This window comes from Spea bombifrons, chromosome 3, assembly GCF_027358695.1.
Source record: "Spea bombifrons isolate aSpeBom1 chromosome 3, aSpeBom1.2.pri, whole genome shotgun sequence".
NCBI lineage: Eukaryota > Metazoa > Chordata > Amphibia > Anura > Pelobatidae > Spea > Spea bombifrons.
Window position 1 is genome coordinate 100,554,212 of NC_071089.1, and position 19,717 is coordinate 100,573,928.

The following is a 19,717-nucleotide window of genomic DNA, read 5'->3' on the forward strand; positions in this document are numbered from 1 at the left end:
TTACTAAGGTCACATATGAATCTAAAATAATTGAAGGTGGCAATTGATGTATTTATTAAAACAGATACATACATCAAAAATTGAGTGATCGCACGTGCATATAGATTGTAGTATTCTCTTCAGTGTAGTCTCAACTCAGAACAGCTCACAAAAGCCGGAAGGGTGATGTTGAGCATTACCATTCACGGGTGTCCTAGGTCTTCCAAGCTCACGGCATACTGAATGAACCAGCTTTCCAAGGTAAGGTCATTCAGTCCATGATGAAAGAAAAGGCAAATACAACAAGCACCAACCATAGATCTGTAAAAAGTACTTTAAAAGCATATGTGTATCTGTAGACCACACAACCTTTTAGATCTTTTCATAGGATTACCGGTATTATCGTTTCTCTTTAAATCATGTTTTGATCAACCAAACCATTGCCTTACTTTTTCCTATTGTAAATACAATGAAAATAAGGTATTGTCGAAACAGTTGTGTGCTTTGGTGATTAATCCGAAGATGGAATAGTTTTATAGGGGTTCATGATGCCTTTTGGATCCAGCATGCGTTTGATTTTTTGCATTAGGTGCACCGCTTCAGTTGATTTGCTGTAATGAATGTGATCTCTCTTTTTGAACCCCAAGCCATGTTCTGCACTGATGCTACCCCTGTGCTGGGCTGTCCATTCATATACAAAAGGTTCAAGTGCAGCCAGCAAACTATCAGTGTGTGACTCGGCTGTGACATTTAAATGCAAGTTCCCATCACCTGCAGTGGAAAATAAATCAAACATTAATAGATATGGTATAGAAAAACATTCAGAGCATACATACATACATTTTGGTCATTGGGAATGAATGGTGGACTGATGGCTTTCAGTTAGCTTTAAGTATGCACAGACTGGGGTAATATTTAATATTTTTGAGTCGCAGCTCAGACACACTGACTGAATTGTTGCAGTACTTTAACCCCTTCACAACCAACGACATATGTCATCAAAATATGTCCTTAGAGGACCATTGACGTATCTGGTATGTCATTGGTAAAAAAACGATCCCAACATCACCATGATGGCGTAGTCGCCACTACAGCAGACAGACTGCCGCAGCCGATCTCATGCACGGATACTGCCAATGGTATATTTTATATACCTGTAAAACAGTATATACCTGTAATACCTGTAATGATGGTTAAAGAAAGACATAGCAGTTTCTCTGGTCCTATAGAATAAAAAAATCCTGGTCCTTAATGGGTTACTGGTGCTTTATAAATATAAATAAAAATATATTAATTATAATGAAAAGCTCCTCCTTCGTAGCGGATTCACTGTTTTTTGACAGCCTCTGGATTGTAACATGGTACTATGGGGAGGAAAAGTGCTCTGTTAGCTCTGGAGTTGTCGTAATCAAGAGATAATGAAACAGAGCATGTAGCTGCCACATTCATTGATCCACGGAGCAGGAGAAATAACAGCAGCTCGTACATAAAAATTCACAGACAGTAATGCTATATCACACTGCATTATGGGAGATCTAATGTTTTCCATCTGCTAAATAAGACGTTTTCACTGCAAGGGCTGTCAAAAGACTAGAAGCAAAGTGTCAGGCATAGGACACGACAGCTTCCCTGAGCTGTACTGCTTCAACAGGTTGGAGGATCAGTCAGCCAAATGAATGGCCAACCAATATGTTCAAAGTAATACAGATGTCTGCTAGATGATGCAAAACAATAAAAGGGACCTTATCGCCTATAAAGGGTTTACTTATTGCAAGTACTGTTTGGTGATAAGCAAGCAAAAACAAACAAACAAAAAAGCAAAAAGTGTCTACCATACCGCCACAAACTCAGATATTTTAAACTTATTTTTTTTTAAATACAAAATTGCAATTGTCTGAATAAGATAATGCCGGTATCGCTACACACACATTCTTTTAAAAAAACATCTATATTCAAAGAGGGTCTATGTTTCAAGATAATAGCTTTGACTATAGAGAAAAAAATGATCTATACATGCAGGGCCGGCCTTAGGGGTGTGCGACCTGTGCAGCCGCACAGGGCGCCATAGCAACAGGGGCGCCGTCCGGGAGTTAAATTAAAACATTGTTTGTTTTTTTTGTAACTTTATTTAACATCCTCCATGTTAAATAAAGTTTTTTTTTAACTTTATTTAACATCCTCCATGTTAAATGAAGTAAAAAAAAAAAACTTTATTTAACATGGAGGATGTTAAATAAAGTTACAAAAAAACAAACAATGTTTTAATTTAACTCCTCGGCGCCCCTCACTCTCCGTCTCTCCGTCGCGGTGCCGGCGTTTTGTGGTGAGCGCCGGAATTATTCTGGCGCTCAGCTGTGAAGCGTGTAGAGCGGGAAGACGGACGCCTCCCGTTCCCACCGCAGGACTCCGGCAACAAGGTAAGTAGGGATAGGGGGTAGATAGTGGTAAGGGGCAAGGGGGTATATAGTGAGAAGGGGCAAGGGGGGTATATAGTGAGAAGGGGCAGGGGGAAGGCAGTGAGAAGGGGCGGGGGGAAGGCAGTGAGAAGGGGCAGGGGGGAGGCAGTGAGAAGGGGCAGGGGGAAGGCAGTGAGAAGGGGCGGGGGGGAAGGCAGTGAGAAGGGGCAGGGGGGGGAGGCAGTGAGAAGGGGCAGAGGGGGGAAGGCAGTGAGACGGGGCAGAGGTAGTAGATAGTGAGAAGGGGCAGAGGGGGGAGATTTTTTCCTTTCTTTTTTTTGGGATGGGGGGGCGCCAGAGGAGTAGTTCACACAGGCCGCCAGAACACTTAAGGCCGGCTCTGTATACATGCACATAAAAGGATTATATACTTACCGAGGAGCTGCCTAAATGTTAAGCTCTAGATTAACTTTGCTTGGTGCACAGATCAAATGACCTACTCTTAATTACCAGTTGCTGAAAAATGAAATGACACATTCTATATCAATGTATCATGCATTACAAACAGCCAATTCGGCATGTTTATTCTAAAAGAAGGCCCAATGCGCCCTGCATAATAGGTGGTTACATTGATTTTCTTTGTGTATTGTCTTGTCTGGGTCCAATACAGCAATATCAAAGACAAAAATATAACTATGTACAGGCAGCAATATACTCACCTAGGTGTCCATAGCCAACTATGGTTTTAGCAGATTTCCCCAAACGAGCCCTTGTTTCTTCGACCAAAGTGTAGAGCTTGTTTACAGGCATAGAGAGGTCATATTTAAAGACATAGCCATCATGAGCCAGAGCCTCCGTAATCCGCTCCCGGAGGGCCCAGAGACTCTAAAATGGTATATAAATATAAAGAAGCACAAATGGAATAAATAAGCATTAAATGCTAATTAAAATGTCATTTGTTAGGTGAAAAGCACGTACCAATATTTTGGTTTGGTCTGTGGCGACTGTTCCTGCCGTTACCAGTCCAGTGTCCAGAGCCTGGGCCAAAAACTCATTCAGTTTTTCTTCATCGTGGTGTGCAGAAGAACCAGAGGTCTCTATCAATACGTAGAAGGCAGTTGCTGCAATTTTAAAAGGAAACCATGCTGATTTTTTTTTTAACGAATAATACTTTATTTACACTGAGCCAATCATTTGTGCAAGGTTTTTTAAAGACCATAACAAGAGTGGAGCTGGATGCTGCATTCAAATATGTTTCATATGCGTAAGTCCTAGAAAGAGCTAGATGATCTGGATGATTTGCAAGGCTTGGGAACCTAATAAAGGGCGTGTTCAATTGTAAAAAGTAATAAAGGTCGGAAAGTATTGGGGTTCAATGTCACTTAGGACTTTGTGTATTGGATTATGAACTTAATTATTGAAGTAATGGCCATTGGTGGGCAGAAGATATGGGACGATAAGCCGAGTTCTGCAGCACCATTTAGACAGGAATCCTACTGTTGGAAGACAACTTTGTTTCATTCTTGTTTCGCATAACACAAGGGATGTAAAAATAAGTTTTTCTTTGCTGCTGTTTTTTTTTTTTATTCACTGATCACTACGCAGTTTTCCTATAGAAATGAATTTCAAAAACTTCTTAAAATAACCATGCATTCTTCAAAATGTAAAAATAAAAATAGTTACTTACTTTTGTTCCTTTTAATTTGGAAACATAGAAATTTACCAATTGTAGCTGTCTAAGCAAGAGCTGAAGTACAGCAAAAGAAAGAATATTAAAATGGGTTAGGGGTGTTACCTGGTATTGGGTTGTTGAGCTTCAGGTGGGTCTGAACCACCTTCATAGACGCAGCGTCCATGAACTCGCAAGCAGACAGAATCTCTCCGAGACGATCCCTGCACAGGGTGAAGACCTGCAGCACTCTAGTGAAACTCTCACATCCTGCAACACAACACGCCAATTATATACAACTCAGCACTTTCACACTAATACCGCTGTGAAAGTAGTTTACCAACGGGAAATTTACCTTTTTACTCCAGCATAGTTTTTTTCTTTTCTTAATACTTTCTTTACCCCCTTAAGGACAATGGGCGGTCCCAAAACCCATTGAAAACAATGCATTTTGAGCCCGTACATGTACGGGCTTTGTCATTAAGGAGTTTACACTTTCCAAAACTAAAATAAAACAATTGTTATTGCAAATGCCGGTTCTAAACAGTCATCAGATACATAAACAATGAATAAATCATATATATTTTCTGCAAAAACATTTTTCTGTGTAATACAGTTTTGAAATTATTTTCCTGAAATCACAAAGAAAATAAAAGCTTTCTAAATCTATTATCAAGATAAATAATAATAAATGAAGGACAGTCAAGAAGAGCTGTGCAAATTAAAGCCAAATATACCTTACCAAGCAGAGCCACGTTTACAGCACCGGGTTTGCGTGGACAGAGAATGGATACAGCTGTTATTAGCCCCAGAGTTCCCTCAGAGCCAATGAACAGCTGCTTTAGATCATAGCCGGTGTTGTCTTTCCGAAGAGAGTTGAGACAGTTCAGGATTGTGCCATCCGGAAGAACCTTAGACAAGAGATTAAGAACTCTATAAACCATAAAATGTACATGGACAATAGATATCAGATGGAAAATGGTCTGTTTCTAGACACTGTAACAGACTTAACTCTGTCATTTATGTTATAATTTGTTGTATTCATGTTCTCATAGTTTTTGCAAGTTTTAAATGTGGATAGGGTTTACACTGTCCATGTTGCAGGGGGAATGTGTTTGGGGTAGGACTGTTACTCAGAAGGAAATGGTCTTGGGATATACTGGTCATAACAGTCATACTGGTCATAACTGTAATACAAGAGAGCCAGCATATCAACAAGAGTTATCAGAGTCCATCCTCATATACAAGGTTGTTTAGCAAACCCCTGAAAAGGCATAAGGTCTGTATATTTTTTACTTTGTATTAGTAATATGCAAAAGATAGATAATTTAGGGATAAGTCATTAATGCATATTATTTGTATTTTGTTTAGCTCTTACGGTGAATTTTTGGAGTTAAAGGAAAGTTTACAATAAAGCTTTTAAAAATCATCAGTAAAGTTTTGGCCATCATTTCAGACGGGGTCTGCTACAGTAAGAGCTTCACCTTCGTTGGTTCAAATACCTGCTGCACATGGTTGCTTAAGGTGGCAATATTTAAGGGACTGCAGCATATTGGAATCAGCATGATGGTCTAAGGTGCTAGGACATTGTAAAAGAGTTCACTATGGAGATGGACACTGAATATCAAGAATATGAAAGCCTGTCTCATACAGAAATAGAAGGTAAAAGGGAAAATAATATGAAGGGAGCAGTGAAACTTAAAGATAAAAATATATCTGAACTACAGTGTTATGTACAAGAAAGGGAAGAACTACCTAGACGGTCAGAACATCCACATATTATTACAGAAAAAATGCTTGCTTACCAGAAAGATGAATGTTGTAAGAAAGAAAAAAGGTTAAATACTTTGTATGAACAATGGAAAATAGATGTTCGTAAGGCGAGACATGAGTTAAAATCAAACATATCTGATAAGCAGCTCACTGAAATTGCTGATTCTCTGGAAAATAAAAAGAACTGTATTATGAAAATCTTTAGTGAAATAAGGAAACATATAACACCTGTGTCTGATTTAAGACGTAAAGTTGATGCATGTGAAGCTGTGACCAATGACATTGTCAAAATTGTGTTAGAAAGATTAACCATGGCAGATGATGAGTTTGATGCAGAAAGGGAAAGGAGCCGTCTACGTGAACTTTCAGCTCATAGCTATGTTCGCTCTATATACGATTCTAATGCTTCACAAGCAAGTGTCAGCAGCTATTCTAAATCTTCTGGTGCAACAAGCAAACGAGCAGATGCTGTGGCAGAGCTTGCTGCAAAAGAGGCTGCATACAAGATGATGCATTCAGAAAGACAGCAAAGGGAAAAAATAAAAACTCTAGAAGTGCAACTCAAAAAAGAGCTAGAAATTCAAAAGTTTGAATTAGAACGGCTGCAGTTAGAAAAGGACTTAGAAGTTGCACGTGCCAGAGTAAAATCCTATGATGAAGTAATAAAACAAGAAGCGAAAGGTCAATTGAACTTGATACAAAATGAACATGAAAGTGAGAGAAACGAAATCTCTTCTACAACACATCCACAATACTATGTTGTTCAGTCAACAAATCTCAGTGAAGTGGCTTTCCTTGCTCAAGCAGTTCAGGACAGCATTGCCATCAACAGATTACCCACACCTGAACCTACAGTCTTCAACGGAGACCCAATTCAGTTTGTGAACTGGAAAGCCTCATTTATGTCACTTATAGATAGAAAGGGCATCTCTGCAGCTGACAAACTTTATTATTTGAAAAGGTACGTGAGTGGCTCAGCACACAGATGTCTTGAAGGCACCTTTTATCGAAATGATGAGGAATCCTACAAAGATGCTTGGAACAAGCTTAACCAAAGATACGGGCAGCCCTTTATCATTCAAAGAGCATTCCGGGAGAAGCTATCAAAGTGGCCTAGAATACAGTCCAAAGATGCAGAAGGTCTGAGAGCATTTTCAGACTTCTTAAATGCCTGTCTGCAAGCCATACCTCATGTTAAAGGCCTGGAAATATTAAATGACTGTGAAGAGAACCAAAAGCTGGTACAGAAACTTCCTGACTGGGCAGCCTCCAGGTGGAACCGCCAGGTCACAATATCCCTTATGGATAGCAAAGAATTTCCAACCTTTAAAGACTTTGTAAAATTCATGTCAACGGAAGCAGAGATTATGTGTAATCCTATTACTTCCTTTCAAGCTCTGCATTTACGTGAGTCTCAAAAGGAAACCAAAAGAAACAAAGCAACTGTCTTTAAAACTCAAACAGCTTTAAACAATGATAAACAGACAAAAGCAAAGGGACAGTTAAAAACACCATGCATGTTGTGTCAAGATGACAATCATCCACTTTGTAAGTGCCCAGAATTCATGCAAAAGTCTCTGAAAGACAGAAGAGCATATGTCAAAGATAATAAACTTTGTTATGGTTGTATAAAACCAGGTCACTGCGCCAAAGAATGTCGTCGTCGCCACACATGTGACGTATGCAAGTTACGTCATCCCACATGTCTTCACAATTACAGCTATGAGGCTAACGAAGATAGGAAACAATCACTGTCCATGGTAAGCAATGCGCATGTACAGAATGGTGAAACTACTAATGCCATGTCACTTAACATCACAAGCACAAGTCATTCAGTCATGACATCTATGATAGTACCTGTATGGGTGTCGTCTGTTAAAAATCCATCCGATGAAAAGCTTGTCTATGCTTTGTTAGACACTCAGAGTGACAGTACTTTTATTGACGAAGAAATAAGTAACGTACTTCAAGTAGATACTCACCCAATAAAACTTAAACTTACCACCATGATAGGAGACAATATGGTCATCAAAAGTAAAAGAGTGTCTAATCTTCGTGTAAGAGGGTACAATTCCTCAGTGTATATCAATCTTCCTCCGGTATACACAAAGGAGTGTATTCCTATTAATAATGATCGCATACCAACGCAAGAAACAGCAAATAACTGGGCTCACTTGAAGGTAATTACAAACGAAATGCCACCTCTTCTCAGTTGTAAAGTAGGTTTACTGATCGGCTACAACTGCCCTAGAGTGCTAGCTCCCAGACAAGTCATACTAGGTAAAGAAGATGAACCTTATGCTATTCTGACAGACTTAGGATGGAGTATTGTGGGCTGCTCCACACCACGCATCAACGTCTCATCAGCAGTCAGTCTTTGTCACAGATTAACCACAAAGGAGATACCAGCTTTGACACCTGTGGATGCAATCCGTATACTAGAGTCCGACTTTAAGGACGTCACAGCAGATGACCAGACAATCTCGCAAGATGTTATTGCGTTCCTAGACAAACTGAAGGGCAGCATAAAGAAAAATGCTGAAGGACATGAAATGCCCCTTCCGTTTAAACAACGTCCATACTTACCTGACAATAGAGAACATGTTAAAGTCAGACTTAATCAGTTGCACAAGAAGTTCTGTAAAAATGAAAAATACAAGACGGACTATATTGCTTACATGAAGGACATAATTGAAAGAGGTGATGTAGAAACAGCAAATGAGGATAAAAACCCAGCAGACAATGCTTCTAGAGGAAGAACAACAAATGAGTTACTCTCATCTAACTGGTTCCCTGGTCCCTCATTCTTATGGAAAAAGGAAATACCAACCTCAAATGTTGTATTGGAACTTACAGTAGGAGACCCAGAAGTAAGAAAAATTCAGACATTACAAACAAAGACCATATTAAGTAAAGATCTTGTAGACCATTTGTCCAAATTTTCATCTTGGTCTAAGGCTGTCAAGGCCATTGCACGCCTTCAGAGACGGATTAAGAAAGACAAAACCCATTCACCTGCATCCGTAAGTGAACAAGATGATGCAAAACGCTTGATTTTGAAGGGTGTGCAGAAACAAATATATCAGAAAGAAATAGATGTTCTGAGTCAAGGAAAACAACTTCCAGGTCATAATAAACTTCATCACCTGGACTCCTTCTTAGATACAGATGGTATAATCAAGGTGGGAGGGAGATTAAACCACTCGTTGTGCATTCACTCATTCAAGCACCCACTGATTCTTCCTAAAGATCATTATATAACAAGGTTGATAATTGCACACTATCACGAAAGTGTAAAGCATCAAGGAAAAGGTTTCACAATTAATGAAATCAGATCTAGCGGATATTGGATACCTGGAATAAACAGAGCTGTCAGATCTTACATTCGCAACTGTGTAACCTGTAGAAGACTGAGAAAATCTGTTGAACGCCAGAGGATGAGTGATCTCCCCAAAGAACGTGTGGAGCCTTCTCCACCATTTGTGTATTGCGGTATGGATTGCTTTGGTCCTTTCATGATTAAAGAAGGAAGGAAACAGCACAAAAGGTATGGTCTGCTTCTAACTTGCTTTTGTTCAAGAGCCATTCATATAGAAATGCTAGAAGATATGTCCACGGATGCTTTTATCAACAGTTTACGCTGCTTTATTGCAATTCGAGGCACAGTACGGCAGATCAGATGTGACCAAGGTTCCAATTTCATCGGCGCAAAGAATGAACTTAACTTAGCATTACAGGAGCTTGACTCAAAAAGGCTCGCTGCTTTTCTTGCAGATAAACAGTGTGATTTTGTTATGAATGTCCCTCATTCTAGTCATGCAGGTGGTGTATGGGAGCGTCAAATCAAAACTGTACGGAGTGTTCTTAATGCTACAGTTTCCCTCTCATCGGGCAGACTCAATGATGCTTCACTACGCACTTTGTTTAATGAAGCCATGGCTATAGTCAATAGTCGCCCCCTTACAGTGGACAACCTAAATGACCCCAAGAGCTTAGAACCACTTACACCTAACCATCTGATTACCATGAAATCCACCACAGCCCTTCCACCACCAGGAGAATTCACAAGAGAAGATTTATATGGGAAAAAGAGATGGAGACGAGTACAGTATCTTACTGAACAGTTTTGGAGCAGATGGAAAAAGGAGTATCTTCTCAACATCACTACTAGGCAGTGTTGGCATGCTTCCAAGAGGAATTTTCAAATTGGTGATGTGGTCATGGATGCAGATGATAATTTGCCAAGAAATTAATGGAGACTTGGACGGATTATAGACACCATAATCAGCCCAGATGGACTAGTAAGGGCGGCCACAATAGCACTTGGTGATAAAACACTAAGCAAGAAAGGAGAACGGATAAACAAGATCTCAGCAGTAGAGAGACCAGCACAGAAGTTGATCTTATTATTGGAAGCTGAATGACTGAATGTTCTAAAGGACTTCACTATAATTTATTATAGTTATTAATGTGTTATTAAGTGGAAATTACTCATGTTTGGAAAACATGTATAATTTGGTGGGAGTGTAACAGACTTAACTCTGTCATTTATGTTATAATTTGTTGTATTCATGTTCTCATAGTTTTTGCAAGTTTTAAATGTGGATAGGGTTTACACTGTCCATGTTGCAGGGGGAATGTGTTTGGGGTAGGACTGTTACTCAGAAGGAAATGGTCTTGGGATATACTGGTCATAACAGTCATACTGGTCATAACTGTAATACAAGAGAGCCAGCATATCAACAAGAGTTATCAGAGTCCATCCTCATATACAAGGTTGTTTAGCAAACCCCTGAAAAGGCATAAGGTCTGTATATTTTTTACTTTGTATTAGTAATATGCAAAAGATAGATAATTTAGGGATAAGTCATTAATGCATATTATTTGTATTTTGTTTAGCTCTTACGGTGAATTTTTGGAGTTAAAGGAAAGTTTACAATAAAGCTTTTAAAAATCATCAGTAAAGTTTTGGCCATCATTTCAGACGGGGTCTGCTACAGACACCACCTACTGCTTCTAATCCCAGAACCGTCCCTCGGAGAGATCCGTATCTAAGAAGCTTGAGGCCACCAGCGTTAGTGGCCAAGTTGCCTCCGATGTGACAGCTTCCCTTTGCACCAAGATCTAGAGGCATCGTATATCCTCGTCTCTCCAGGTATTTGTCCAGAGCCTCCAGAACACATCCTGCTTGGCATACCAAAGCACCTGAAACACGCAAGGGACATTACAAGGTAAATAAATAAAACACCATGAAGAAGTGCTATTAATTTATCTTATACATTATCTCGTAACATGAATGTGCTCAAAATACGCCTAAATGCCACCCCATCCTAAATTATGAGTTATATTCTCTCTGGAGCGATTAGGAATGTAAGTACTATCATTTGGTCCATTTGAGGTTTGTAGTAAGAGAGTGCATTAAGCACCTGAGTGTTTATGTCAATGATCATGTATCTGGCACACACATTTTAACAGGATCATTAATTACTATATGGTTAGTTGCAGTTAATAGCCCTGGATCAACAATGTGTATACATTTAAAAGAGGGATTTAAAATTAAAGTACTTACCAGAGATATCATCAAAACTGATTACTTGGTCCATAAGAGCAGTGGAGATGAGGATCTCATCAAAGACGGGGATGCTGCCCCCAACTAAGCTTGTGTTCCCACCCTGAGGGGTCACAGCCAGGTTCCTCTCATTACAATATCTGTGAAAAAAGAAGAAAATAGTGGATCTAAGTGCATGGCGTGGTGGTCTTATAACCCCCAAACACTTTACATTAAATGGCACAGCAGAACATCTCTGTATATGCAGCTTGTTTTACAGCAGCGGTAATACTTTATTTTAGTTATCACTCCCATCACTCCTGTGTTCCGATGGCATGTTGTGTTCCCTAATCCAAGTTTAACTTTAAAATCGTAATTGGTTATTAGAAAACCATTCTGCAATTATGTTACAGCCAGAGATTTCCTTGTTTTCAATGAAAACAACTAAGCAACCACAAACGTTTAAAGTGTCTATTTAAGATTTATACAAATATGTGAACATCTACCAATTTAAAGGTGGTTACCTTAGGATCTCAGACACTTCATTTGTATTTTGGGGTCTAAGAAGCACCTTGCTGTGACCTAAAATAAATCCAGAGGACCAAGTTACACTAGTGTATGGGAAACATGATAAAACAACTTCATATATATCAAAACTAGAATGATTGGAATTACATGAAGAAATTAATTATTGCACATCCTGTCCTTCTGTAACTGGAAACATTAGATTAAAAAATGTGAAATGTAATAAAAAGAACAATTTTAACAGTTAACAGCAGGGTCAGCCATATCTACACAGAAATTTAAAGCCAGAAAAATAAATAAACGGCAACTTGCTTGATTTTTCTGGGAGCTAGGAAGACGTGTTCATTGAGAACAATATGAAACAACCCAGTGGGTCGAGCCTGGCTTGGCCCGACTCATGGACATCCCCAGGAACTCATCGGGCTTCCTCTCGGTTAAATTTTATTTATACAGAACCAGCAGATTCTTTAGTGCGGAGAATATAAAGTTACTGTAACAGGCCACGGTCCTGTTAAATTGCGATTCATTTGGTTATATCCCTGGTATTCTATTCTCTCTGTTTTGTTCAGGATATCGACATGTTTTTATGTATGCGTTACATTGTGTTTATTTAGTTGGTTGGTTATGGTTATGATGTTGGGCCCCTGTTTTCAGAATATTATTGGGACTGCATTATACTGACTTGCAGGGTTACATTGTAATATTTTGTGTTTCCACCCTGTATGTGTATTGGGAATGACTTACTGTCTAGTCTGTTTAAGCGTTACTTCCCTAATCCCTTTACCTCTGCTGTGCATTTGCCATTGTTGTATGTGTGATGAGATTAGCCCTAGCGCCGATGTTCTTTGTGTCATTGTGTTTTGTGTTATGTTAATCTTTTCCTGTTTCCTGTGTCTGTCAATTTCTCCATGTAAAATGGTTATATGAACCATGCCTAGTCCTTGCTTCACGACTGGTGTGACGTGTTGTGAAGACCCTCTTTCCCTGAAGGAGCACGTTTACTCTGTGAATCGGAACCGATACCCATCTTGTAGCTAGATATTGCTATGAGGAAGGGGCAGCAACGGCCAGGTACGTCCCGGTAGACCCCTGGTTCTCGTTACAATTACAGTAAAAAAGGACAATATGTTAAATTAGTAAAAACACGAGCACAGGTTAAGGCACACTGACACAAAAGGAGAAGAGTATCCTGCTCCTGTGAGGTTACAGGCGAGCTCACCCACCTTTAATGTTCAACACTGTACCCAATTCTCTAGTAATTTAACAAACACAGCTTTGCCAACAAATAAATACACAAGACCCACACTTCCTGTTGCTTCATTGCATACATCTTACCACGTACTGTGCGGAGCCAGTCAATGTTATGGCTTCTCAGATCGTCTTCCTCCGTGACTACTCTTCCTGGAACCAGTTGCTGGAAGCAGTTCAGGTCCTGAGCTGTGACTTGGGAAAATGGTAGACGGGACACCTTATAACGCTCCGACGTGAGAGGAGGGTCCACAGGCTTTACACTCAGTAGTCTACATCCTGAAGCTATGGCAAACTGCCCCCTGCATGGCTTAGCCATTCGGGTGATCTTTGTCATTGTCCATGTCCTGGAACACCACCTGAAGGGCACTCCGAGTTCAGAAAAAGTCATAACTACCCTACAATACATAAAGATGAGTCAGTATATAGAGGTTCGGTAATAAAGTGGTGTATAGGTTACAGAATGTTTAGCTGTTAGCATGTACATAATCCTGTAAAACGGATCTCAGGTTCAGGAAATGGGAGAATTTGTTGAGACATTAAAAGCAGACATATATGCAAAATGCCTTCATTGTCACACACCTGATCCCTTACAGACTGATTGTGGTTAGTATTCTTAAATATTTGTGACATGTTGTGGAAGTACAGCTTACAACTTGAGATGTGTTATTTTTTAAAAAGGTAAAGAGTAATTAGAATTCTGTCACAGATTTAACAAACATATTTTCATGATATGGTGGAAAATAACCATTTGCTATAAATAATGCGGCAAATTCCATATGCTCTGAAACCATGAACTTATGTGTAAACCTTTGGATTCACGCCGATGCCTATACTGAAGTAATGGAGTAATGGTGCAACAGTGATTAATCGGAAGTGGACAGCCCAAAAGTTGCATTAGGGAAATTAGTTATTGGCAATTGCAAGAAAGGCTACGATAACATCTGTTAGAGTGGAAGTAAGGCATTCGGGATTTTCTTAGGGGGGGGGTCACACTATTTTGTTTATTAACTATAAATAGAAGAACAGAATAATATTTATACAAAAAACAGCAATATACAGTTAGGGAGCATACACTTTATGTCCTGTTACACTTTTTTGTTTATGGATATGTTTATTTAAGTTAGGAATGGCACCAAATGTTGCTTTATTCGTTGACTTAAAATGAGATTGTGTACAGATGCAGGAGCCAGCCATAAAACACGGGATCTGCTGCGCTACTTCGGCAGGGTGACATGATTTCACATTACGTGACCCGCTGAAAGATCACCTCGTGGTGGTGCTGGACAGAGGAATCAGTCGGTAATAAGGCAGCTAGTGAGTCCAGCTGGTGAGACCGTTGGAGCCAGGAGGCTACTCCTAGTAGACATTGTGAGTTTGTAGGGACATGACTAATAATTTGTTACCCATGCATAATATATTTATAGAATACATTTCACACCTAGTGTCAAAGTCTTCATTGGACAGTCCTGATTTCCAGGCAGTGAGGATCATGGGCTAGTTGAGAAGATCCTCTGATCTCCCCTGACCAGCCCAGGGAGCTGTAAGGTAAATGGAAGTCTGTGGTGTTCCATGTAGCCACCTCACAGCCATACCTGGGACCTCTCCAGGTTTTCCCTGGAGACTCTGGGAGAAGCGCTGCTTCTCTGGTTCTCCAGTTTTACACCCAAATCCTCCAGGTCACAGAAGACCCACTTCCCCCCTTAAATTGGGGTGACATCAGCCGGAACGCCTACCAGTGTCAGGGGGATCGCCCACTGACGTCCACATCCCCTAACCCAGGTGTCCAGATAGATGTTAAGGGGTATGCATTAATGATATCTTTTAACCCAAACAGTGCTTTTATCACTGGTACATCAAAATCCTTACTTCAATGCTACAACAGAATGTTTTTGATGGACCATTAAAGGGTTAATAGTTAAAGAGTCAATTAATTGTCCAAATGCTGATAAGTAATCATCCGCTTACAAAAAAGCATAGTTACCGCTAAGTTCCTTTATGATTGGCTTATTTTGCATTCTGTATTCATGAAATTCAAATATATATATATATATATATATATATATATATATATATATATATATATATACTGAATTATTCAGTTATTCTAAATTGTCAAAATAGAGACTTGAGGTCCTAAATTGATTGCCTCCCACACTGTGTTATGTACTGTTGCCTTACTTGATCAGCACAATTTAAAACGCTTTCAAAAAAATAAAATCTACATTGGATTCCACAGCTGTCTCTATCCCCTGAGTCAGCAAGTGCGCATGGAACATTTTGATCTATGTTCCTCCTATCTATATAAGTAAAGTGTCCTGCCAATTTTTGTAATGGTGCATACAATGGAACACTAAACGGTTAAAATCATACACACTGTATAAGGGAAGTGGGAGTAGAGAAAATGTACCTGAATCCGTGCAAATATGGTGCAAAAGGATATGGTGCCGATCAATATTGTATCTGTCTAGCAAATGATTTGCACAATAAACAAAGTAATCGCACTTCAGTGCAATGTCCTGTGAGTGGTTACTCCTTTCCATCCTGGGATCGTGTTCCAGACTATTCCAAATTTAAAAGCCACTGTATTCATTAATATGTGAATGTGCTTGTGTGCAGTTACATATGTGTGCTGTGTGCTGTCCAACTATCATATGCACTTTAATTAATTGAATAGCTGAATGTCATCTTTTACTTTGCCTTTCTCTATAAATGTATATATGGATTTATATGAATCTTTTCTGTATTTGCCCTTTTCTTTGCCTTCCAGTTGTTTGCTTTGCCAGATCTCCTGTTCACCAATGCGCATGCATAGATACTCACCACAAGACAGCTGTCAGTTTCCAAGCAGTATTCCCTCTAAGCTGTGCGCTTGTGCGTGTGCACATAGCTTTTTTAGAGAGTGCACACGTCCAAAAATTGTGCGCGCAATAGTTTTTCCCAAAAAAAGAAAAAAATTATATTTTTTTTTAAACTTTATGCGGCGCGGATATTGTGCACACACAATTTTTGCTCTGTGAAAATTTTTGCACAAGAGAAATTTTCTGCGCACGCCAACTAAGAAAAATTAGATGGAACATTGGTTCCAAGACCCCCTATTCAAGTGCATCAATCCCACTGAGTTCTAAGAAAGATCATCCCTGCCAGCGAGTGGCCGCTTCTAGCATCCAAAACTAGCGAGAGGGGCGACGGTACAATCTTACTTAGTAAGAACCCTAATGTGCGTTTTTTGTTGGTGAGGCTGTTTGGGGCAGTAGACTGTACCTTTACATTCAATGTAATCACTGTTAGCATATAGAGCGCAAACAACCAATTATAAACCTTGCACTTCCGGAATAAAGCACGAATGGACAAGAGGCTAGATTTCCATTTCTCGAGAGAAATACTGACTAAGCAAGGGGTCTGCAGGTTACTTGAAGGTTCACGATGAGTTCACGATTATTATTATTTGTTTTATATAGCTCCATCAAATCCCGTAGCGCAGTACAATGGATGCAAAGTTACTACAGCATGTGACTTCTTGAAAGCCATCCCACCAACTTAAACAAATTGTGTACTTGTATCATTTAGATGACGTGTGACTAACTCATCTCCTTTTAACCTGAGTAATTTATAGTACCCAGTAGAACATCATACCTGCCATTGTTTTGTGGGGTATGGGACATTACTCAGTAGGGTATCGTCCAGCAGCTATTAGGTAAGAGCTACAGCTGAATCTAATGTTGGTGTGTCCAATGAAAAGAGATACACCAGGGGGTACCCCTCAAAAGATTACTATTAATGATTCCGCATAAGTGATCTCTATAAAAGTTACCTTTATTCGGAAGTAATAAAAACAAAAATTCCCCTCCCCATAAATGTACCCCCAAAACCCTGCATATATATAAATTGCTAACTAACCCTTAAATGTAATGAGACTCCCTTCCCAAGGGCCTGATATCACTAACGAACATAACTAATTCTGTCAGGTAACTTCACGGGTACTAAAGCACGCCTGACTAGGGGCAAAAGCGCACTGCCGATTCCCATTAGTATTTACACCAGGTCAAGATACGGACTCTTTTGTGGTCCAACGATTGAAGCAACCAATCAGTGGCAGGGTAGAGCTTCCATTGAAGTTTGTGGGGGCAATTTCTACACATGGGTCTAAATAGACAGTAAGGGGAAAATGCATATAATATAATCCGCAGGAGCCTCCAATGCATTGGTAAGGGGGGGGCAACACCTTAATGCGCTTCCAACTTTGAAATACAGTCGTTTACACGAGGTCATTTTGACAGAGGAACAATTGTTTCAGACAGGAGGCTAGGGCCGGGGATTTACCATTACATTTTATGTACCTTTGTGACCTATTAATAGTGAATAATACAACTATGCAATGCACTAAAAATAATCATATATTTATTATACATGGTTCAATGTGCAGCTCTCCTGGTATTTCTCTACATATTACTGCGACTATCGCAGCTACAGAAGACACTCATAACTGAGCAAACATTCTGCGCTCCTTGAGAAGCAGGGCATTAACGGAAGAGATGGAGTGAGGGGGGTATGTAACCAAGTGCCTTCCGCCGCCTCCGCGTACATTACAAGCGCCATGCTACAAAGCTGAATAAACAACTCCCGAGTCCCAACCAACCAATCCAGTGACCGCTAGTAACCCCGAGCAACAGACGCGTCACAAAACTCATACCCGCCAGCCTCTGAGCGTTAGCCAATTACTGCATACGTACCATCTGAAGCCTCCCGATGTCCCAGAGAGCTAATGTTCTATTGGACTATTAGACGCTGAGGCGGAGTAAGACTGGCGCTTGATGGTGCGTAGGAGACAAGTGGGTCACTTTCTACTTCCGCCTTACGATGCGTTTTTACGTTATAAACGGTATATGATTTGTACAACGCTACACCTCACCCCGACGTTACGCGCGGATTCGGTGGTTTCTATCGCCACTGACCGCGCATAGTATCTGCACTGCTATAGGCAGCCTCAATAAGCGCCCATTATAATCGTCTACGAAGCCCCCTTGATCACGTTTCTGTGTAATAATGTCTATGGCAGGTGGTGGCCAAGGACACCTCCATCCCTCCGACTGAATAATAAAGTTAGCCCACAGGTACAAACCTGCGTGGGTCTTCCAGTCGGGTGCTGCCGACAGTATGGAGGACGCAGGCTTCTGGGCCCGCCCATACCCCACAGCCTAGCATAGACCATGCCAAAGGGTATGTCTCAGTGATCAGGGATACAGCTGAGAAGGATCTGTGCAGCTCCAGCCCTTGGGGCCGGGTTAATACGAGAAACAACCAGCCCCTGGCCAGCCATCCATGACAAATCCTTATATGCATCACTGTACTTGCAGTATGCATTGCAGTGACACGCCAAAGACTTCCAAAACCAGAGCAGGGGATTAAAATGCACATAGTGATAATAATAATAATAATAAGAGAGTGATAGATAAGGGGAACAGCCTTCCTGCAGAGGTGTTGGAGGCTAACTGGATAAGAGAATTTAGACAGGCATGGTACCGTGTGGCTATCCTGACTCTAAGACAAGACCGCAGACTGGGTCTTACCTACTGTGATAGTGGATATTTTATTTGTAATGTTTTGTGAAAGTATTTACGCATATCTGCAGTGTTATACTATAAACACAATCTCAAGAGTATATACTAAAAATATAACTATTTTACACATCATACACTTGCTAGCCTCCCCCACCCTATGAAATAAATAAAACCACAAAAACTAGGTTTTTTTGAGGAGTCAAAGTTTTTTCTCTTCCTCCCTTCAACAATTACCACTTTTTTTTGCAAATATTCTATATAGTTACCTACACAAAGACGGTGCAAAGCAAACGTCCAGGGCAATAAGTTCTGCTCTGCTTCCCCTTAGGCTCAGTGCATCAGTCCTTCTGAATTGCCTTAAGACCTGAAATAGATCATCGGTCCGCACAATACATCTTATCCAAATACCAGTTCTCCTTTCTGCTTCTTACAGACATGGACAACCACACAAAGGTCACTCAGATATTCTGGGACGCACTGAACAACAGTGGCCTTGGCAGGACCGCAATAAAATGGAGACTTAATAACTCACTCATAATTAAAGGTACTGACTGATCACATGCTTAAAATTCTAAGTTGATCACGTTGAGTCATCGTTCTATTATTACTTGGACTAATGAAGGAATCGACTTGCGCCCTCATTCCACCAGAGAACTCTAAAATCCCTCTACAAAACACTAAGCAGCTTTTTACTGTTCAACAAGTAATACAAGTAGATATAACGATGTATCGGTGCAAGTTCTTAACATCAATGCCCCCCATCCTATAAAATACACATCGCCTTCAAAATCCTCCTTCATACCTCCAAATCTTTGGAACTCCCTACCACCAGACATCTACCAAGCGTCACCATTAGAACTGTAAATAGCTCTCACCTACCCACACTGACTGCGTCTGTATGCCCATTCGACGTGGAAATGGGCCAAAAACGATTCGGACACATTTGTCAGTTGATTGTTGGCCTATTAGTTTTCCGTTCCCTGCTCATTCAGTTCGGCCAAAAATGGGGGCATTTTTA

The 19,717-nt window shown here is 40.2% G+C and overlaps 1 protein-coding gene across 2 annotated transcripts; it reads right to left on the bottom strand.

Moving 5' to 3' along the window:
• Positions 1-37: 37 nt before the first annotated feature.
• Positions 38-19,353, bottom strand: D2HGDH (D-2-hydroxyglutarate dehydrogenase). Of its 2 annotated transcripts, none has more exons than XM_053460749.1 (10): positions 18,970-19,353; positions 13,226-13,536; positions 11,890-11,947; positions 11,387-11,526; positions 10,829-11,022; positions 4,787-4,955; positions 4,171-4,314; positions 3,354-3,496; positions 3,095-3,260; positions 38-750 (listed from the first exon to the last, which is right to left on the bottom strand). In XM_053460749.1, exons 2-10 carry the CDS (start codon positions 13,527-13,529, stop codon positions 491-493), a joined length of 1,578 nt encoding a protein of 525 aa, XP_053316724.1. In that variant the 5' UTR covers positions 13,530-13,536; positions 18,970-19,353; the 3' UTR covers positions 38-490. The 2 variants fall into 2 exon arrangements, with proteins under 2 accessions (XP_053316724.1, XP_053316723.1); XM_053460748.1 differs by lacking the exon at positions 18,970-19,353 and adding an exon at positions 18,261-18,504.
• Between the last annotated feature and the right edge of the window lie 364 nt (positions 19,354-19,717).

Excerpts from the sequence above, each read along its gene's own strand:
- D2HGDH (XM_053460748.1), bottom strand. The coding sequence starts at position 18,502 with ATGCATACTGCAAGTACAGTGATGCATATAAGGATTTGTCATGGATGG. Across the intron at positions 11,948-13,225 it reads CTGGCTCCGCACAGTACGTG|GTCACAGCAAGGTGCTTCTT; the intron begins GTAAGATGTATG and ends GATTTATTTTAG. Across the intron at positions 4,956-10,828 it reads CGGTTCTGGGATTAGAAGCA|GTTCTTCCGGATGGCACAAT; the intron begins GTAGGTGGTGTC and ends CTCTTGTCTAAG.